The sequence below is a fragment of the Elaeis guineensis genome, chromosome 2 (genome assembly GCF_000442705.2).
Source record: "Elaeis guineensis isolate ETL-2024a chromosome 2, EG11, whole genome shotgun sequence".
NCBI classification, from domain to species: Eukaryota; Viridiplantae; Streptophyta; class Magnoliopsida; order Arecales; family Arecaceae; genus Elaeis; species Elaeis guineensis.
Window position 1 is genome coordinate 123,625,813 of NC_025994.2, and position 6,451 is coordinate 123,632,263.

The 6,451-nt window shown below is 35.9% G+C and overlaps 1 protein-coding gene across 3 annotated transcripts; it reads left to right on the forward strand.

The window, feature by feature from the left end:
- Window positions 1-630: 630 nt before the first annotated feature.
- Window positions 631-6,118, forward strand: LOC105060273 (calcineurin B-like protein 9). 3 transcript variants are annotated; one of them, XM_073253172.1, is made up of 9 exons: window positions 631-760; window positions 875-1,051; window positions 1,142-1,224; window positions 3,014-3,073; window positions 3,423-3,531; window positions 3,638-3,690; window positions 5,017-5,097; window positions 5,196-5,308; window positions 5,548-6,118. In XM_073253172.1, exons 2-9 carry the CDS (start codon window positions 877-879, stop codon window positions 5,600-5,602), a joined length of 729 nt encoding a protein of 242 aa, XP_073109273.1. In that variant the 5' UTR covers window positions 631-760; window positions 875-876; the 3' UTR covers window positions 5,603-6,118. The 3 variants fall into 3 exon arrangements, with proteins under 3 accessions (XP_073109273.1, XP_010942255.1, XP_010942318.1); XM_010943953.4 differs by lacking the exon at window positions 631-760 and having other exon boundaries at window positions 795-1,051; XM_010944016.4 differs by lacking the exons at window positions 631-760; window positions 3,014-3,073 and having other exon boundaries at window positions 796-1,051.
- Window positions 6,119-6,451: the final 333 nt, after the last annotated feature.

Genomic DNA, 6,451 nt, shown 5'->3' on the forward strand with positions numbered 1-6,451 from the left:
AATAATTTTTATAATTTTATTTGGTCCGATCCATTCAACCCATCCCATTTAATCTCCAGACTCCATCCGCTCCACTTTATCTTCAGGTAAATACTAAATACGAGGTGGGTGGAGATAATGCACCACCCGACCAGTCGCCTTCCATCGCAAGAAGCGCAAGGGCATGTGATAATTGACATTGACCATGCATCAAATTCACCGACTAATTTTATATTTGGTCGATATCAAAATCGAAAAAGATAAAGACCTAAATTAATTTTAGATGCAGCCGGAAGATTTGCCATCTTCTGTACCTAAGTCCGGCCCATGATCAGCTGTGGTCACGTGGCGAGCATCCAACAGGGGCCAGCTCAGTCTGACCTTTTCTTAATTCGGTTAATGACCTTGCAAATTACTCAGATAAAATGTAATAAATCAATCGACGGTGTTCGGGGCCCAACGGCACAAAACCCTTGCAGTATGCCGTGCGCTCCATCCGCTGATGCGGAGACTGACGGTTGGTTTCCCCTTGCGCCAACATGGGTCACGATTTACTCTCAGGTTCTGAACCGCAGATATTCCAGTTGGAGCATTTTGGCCGTTCATCTGAAGTCGGGGGACGGTAAATACCAAAGAAACTTCTAGGGAAGTCGCAAACTGTGGCGCCGAGAAATGGTACCGCTCTTTCCTTCTTAATCATGGCAATTTTGAATCACTATAAAGTCCCCCAGCCCTCCCTGTCCTCAAGCCTAAGCATCTTAAACCTATTATTAAACACACGGTAAGCTTTGTTAAAATATATATATATATATATATAAAAGCATCGACGAGGAGACGGATCGTTTCAGATTCTATTTCGCTGATTTTTTTTTTGGGCGGGGGGGGGAGAGGGTAGAGATGGAGTTTTTTTTGACGATGGGGAATTGGGCATGCGCGGCGTTCACCCCGTTCATAGCCATCGTGGAGGCGCTCATCTACGTCGTCACGGATTGCTTCGACCAGCGCCCGCCGGCCCTCGTCCACCGCTCTCGCAAGAACACCTTCCATGACCTCGCCGATGACTCCCGCTACTGTACTCCTCCCCTTCCGATCTCTTCCCTTCTTTTTCCTCCATATCTGGATTCTTGAAAAGGAAGTTCTTGATTTTTTTCCGCATATATAGTTACGGTGAACGAGGTGGAAGCGTTGTACGAGCTGTACAAGAGGCTGAGCAGCTCCATCGTTGACGACGGACTCATCCACAAGGCACTTCCTCTCTATCCGTCTGTTGTGATTCTTACGTTTCTTTTTCTTTTTTTTTTTTTTTTTTGAAATGCAATGGAGGTAGATGGTCGCAACTTTATTGCAAAAGAAAGGTGTTTACAAAGCAGGATAAAGATAGAAGTTCAGAACATACAGTGAGGTTTCAATAAACAGAAAAAACAGTTCTTAATGAAATTTTAAAGCCTTAAAAGGTTATATCTTGGGAAGAACCCCCGATTTTAGGATTTCACATTGGAATACCCTGGACCTTTAACCATCTTCTTGAGCTTACGACTCATTTGGTTCGTGGAAAAAATTTTATCCCGCTGCAAGATGATGCCCAAGCATTATATATCTAGAAAAATAATTTTTACATGTTTGGTCGATACAAAAAATATATTTTGTAAGGTGACTTATGTTTGCTTACCTAAAAAAATTATATAAAATATCTATAATATCCTTGATATAGTTGTATAAAATATTTATTATGCCCTTAGTAAAGTTGTGTAAAATATCTAAAAAATATCATATGCATAATTTTTAATAGCTATTTTTAAATATAAAAATATTTAAACATATTTGTAAATATTTAAAATTAGGTATTAAAAATATTTGCTGGGTTCAGTTTCTCAGAACTTCTTTATGTTATGGTAATTTTTACTAAGTATTAATATATTTTTAAATTTAAATTACCACAACTTTTTTATATTATAGTAATTTTTAATAGTATATTTTTGATAGTTTAAGATTGACTATTAAAAATAGCTATTAAGATCATAATTGCTTAAGGGCATTTTTGGTAAAAAAAATTACCACAATTTGCAACTCGTGAGAGAGTGGCTTCTTTGTTGGACAACATTATTATAAATCTGAAGTAATACATGATAGATGGATCTATAATTTGGGTCTAACTTTAAAAAGTCATTTTCTTCTTATGCATAATGTTGGCTTGGTTCAATTTTTTATTTTCTTCATGGGATTTGTCCATTTTGTTTTCTTCTTATACATGATACACGGGGTATGGCGTACCTTGGGTGCCCATTTTTAAAAATAATATTATGTTTTTGGCTGAATATCTATGTACCTTTCAGTGTTAAACGATGGGCCTATTTTAGTTGATGTCATTTGTTGTGGATAATGTGGTGTAAAAATTAAAATGGTGCAATAATAGTTCAGGCATACTCTGTTTTTTTTTTTTTTTTTTTTTTTTGCTTGGATCTTATGCAGTTGTTCAAAATGCATAGGAAAAGATTTATTGCATGAATATTCTTATGGATAGGTTTCACTTGATTGTTCATTCCATCTTGCTGCAGATAAAGGTTTTTGTTATTTAGCAAAAGTGTTCGGATCAAGAAACAGCAATTACTAGAAAGTGCAGCCTCTCAGACAATTTATCATGTGTAGAAATATGGCAGTTGAGTTTTCATGTTAAAGATATTCTTAAAAATATTAATTCATTAGAAATTTAATCAACACTGCTGTGCAATTAAGTTTTCTATTGGGAAAAAAAAAAAAAACGCATTAAGTCAAGAAAATAAGATGGTGCTGATTAGAAGCGAAACCAGCCATGGATGCACTGAAGCAAAATATTATTTATTGACAATCACATATAACTAGCACTGTTGCAAGGCTGCATAAGCAACATACTAGGTGTTTCTATGTTCTTTATGATAAGGTTTTGCAAGTACAACTTGCAACTAAGAACTTCTCAAGCAAATCAAGGTCTGCTCATCTCTGCTGCCATTATTTTGTTCTATACTTTCCTATAACCATCCTTCAATTGTTTCTGCAGGAAGAACTTCGGCTAGCACTTTTCAAGACTCCATCTGGTGAAAATCTTTTTCTTGATAGAGTTAGTGCAACGCTATCATTTTTCCTTTTTGTTCATCATCTTATTTGCAGCACCTCAGGATGTTAAGTTTTACATTTTCTTTTAACCTTGTCTATTTATTGCAATAAGTAGATGTTCAGTAACCAACAGAATGTGTATACCAGAAACATCCTGTATGCTTTGAAATATAGTATCACATATGAGACAGATTCTAACATGATTTTACTCCTTAATATGTTATGAGTCCCAAATATGCAGGACCGATCTACTAAAAGATTTCTTGGTTAATTTTCATTTCTACAAAACGAACAATGAAAACTTTACTGTAGTATGATGCTAGTATGCAATGTTCTTGTTCCCCCCTTTGTAGGTTTTTGATCTTTTTGATGAAAAGAAAATTGGTGTTGTTGGATTTGAGGAATTTGTCCATGCACTCAGTGTCTTCCATCCAGATGCTCCTCAGGATGACAAAATTGACTGTAAGTTCTCGTGGGTCCAAGAAGTGAAATTTTGATGAAAAACATATATAAATGTATATATTTTTGACTATGCGGTGCTATTTCCACCTTTATGTTTCTTTTGCAGTCGCTTTCAGGTTATATGATTTGAGACAAACTGGGTACATTGAGCGTGAACAAGTAGGTTGATTATTTGATGGAGTCTACATGGCATGCTTAGGTTGTTCTTCCTAGGTTTTACAGCATCAAGATCATTGCATTCTAGTGGCATCATTAAAGCATCCTTATTTTCTTGTTTAATTTAATGTTTTGAAGCATACCCACCGCATGTGGTTTTTAACTGATGATGTAATTTTAGGGAACATTATTGGGACACCAATATGATTAAGACTAAAATATCATTGTATTTTAATGACTTTACATGTTTTAATTACAAATTCCAATTCTAAAAATTAGGGTCTTTGGCTTATATGCAATAAAAAATGTTGAAAAAATCATGGAGTTGTAATTTTTTAGTTTTTAGTAAAATCTTCGAATTCATGTTTTTCTCTCCTAATCGCCTTATCACTTCCATTTTTGAGCCTCCTCTTCTTAACAGTCCAACACCTTCTGAAAGCCAATTTCTCAGTATTTGAATAAAGTTGAATCTAAAAAAAGGATGTCTTTATGATTTCAACAAACAAGTTGCTTATCTGCATTGCTGGAGATAAAAAGAGGTTAGTTGAACTTGAGTACATCCAGTCATTGCCAGTATAAATGGTAAGAAAAGCACTGGGTTTCTTAGCCTTCCTCTGTTTCTAGATTGCTGCAACAGAATATTTAATGTCCGTCAACATACCAGCGAATGCCATTAATGTAGGTTATAAACAATTGTAGTTTACTGGACATAAACCTACTTTGCTGACAAATAATTTGCCTATATCATGATAAGAGTCCAGGCACTGTGTGAAACTAGGACTTTTAGATGCCACAAACTAGTAGGATTTATCCACATTAAAACCCCTTAAACTTTTAGTTGGTTAAGAATTTGGTGAGTATGTGAGAGACATATTTGTTGCTATAATCCAAGTAACTGGCCTGTTTCCAAACATGTGAGTGATGAACCTGTTGCAATATTCTGATAATAAATATATTTCTTAAAATGCAAGTCTATGTTCGTGTGTCAAGTTGCAATCACATGGAACTGGAGTCCCATCAGGAAATTCATCAGTACACCTTGATGGGTGGTACATCTGGTTCTTTCCTATTGTTTATCTAAAGAGTAGTCTTTACCTATTTACTTATGTCAACATAAATAGATGCATGAAGATTACCCAGTTAAATAGACAGGAGATGCATCTTTTGTTACTGATGTTTCACTATGGTTTCAGCTAAAAAGTGTAATTTCTCCTGACATAATTATCCATCTCTTGATGCTCATCCATATACAAATTTTTTGCATTTAATTGTTAAATGACTCTTTCCTTGCTTCCAGATGTCCTCACTTTATTTTGGTTTCCTTCATAGGTTAAGCAAATGGTGGTTGCTATCATGATGGAGTCCGATCTGAAATTGTCAGACGACCTTCTTGAAGCCATAGTAGATAAGGCAAGCCTTTTTTAATTGTAATATTTCTTTTTCCTTTTTGTTTTCTTTTCCAAACTCTTTTTTAATACCGACTCATTACTTGCTTCATTCTTGTGCAGACTTTTGCAGATGCTGATGCTGACGGGGATGGTATAATTAACAAAGAGGAATGGAAGAAGTTTGTCGTGCGACACCCTTCTGTTTTGAAGAATATGACTCTTCCTTATCTGAAGTATGAATTTGACTTCATTTGCTGCTCATATCTTTATATTTTATAAACTTTTTTTAACTTCATTATTTCATTCATTATAGGGAACTATTGGTTCTGTTCAGAACTTTATATATTTATTCACCTGGAAATTTTTGTTTCGTTGGCGTTGGCACCATCAAGTTTTGCAGAGTAAAATTAGCTCAATAGTATAAACAAAAATGAAGGAATAGTTTACTGATGGTTGATATTTTTCCTCTCAGGGACATTACCACGGTGTTCCCTAGTTTTGTCTTGAACACTGTGGTGGAAGATTAAATCAAGGTGAACCCAAATCTTGGGTGCAACGAAGAGTATGACCATCATGGAAGGCATTGGGCACCATTGAGGGTGCGCTTTCACCCTCCATAAGCTATTGATAAAAATCAAAGAACTGCCTTTCGGGAAGATATCGATTGAGATCGGAGCAATGCACTGCCTATCTGTTTCTGACCTGCAAGCTGCATGCCATGCTTGCCTAATTGGTTTTACTGTGCTTTACAGTAAAATGCCACTTCAATTATCATCTGTACATTATTTTGTCGCCTATTTTGTATCGCAAGGAGCTGAGAAGTTGAGGTAGCACTTGTGATGAGGGAGGTGGAACGCGTATCTGCATATTGTGCTAGTAGTTTTAACCTCCCACACAATCAAAAGAAAAAGAAAGAAAGAAAAAAAAAAGCTTTTGCTGTCTCGGATTTTATGCCCTTTCCTGGTCATGTGCTTTATTTTCCTCTGTGTCGCTTTTAATATTTGCGATGTTTTAAGCCTTGGCTTTAAATCATTTGTTTCAGAGCTAGCGCTGTTAAGTGTGTTGGTGTTCGTTGCATCTTATCTTAGGAGCATTAATCCATACATTAATTAGGAATAAGCTGCTTCTGGATGTAGCCAGATCCAGGATCCACCATTCTTATTGCCCTGAGTCGTTATACATGGTCCGATATATTTTGTTCCTAAGTATTTTTGGAGGTATTTGGATAGGGAGAGTGAGGGTCTGAAATCGGAATCAGAATGAGTGACTCCCATTTCAATCATTTGGTTGGGAGGAGTCCCATTTCGATTCCGATTTTAGGATAGAATAGAAATGGCTCTATCTATATAGAACTCAATTCCTACTTTCTTCTATGT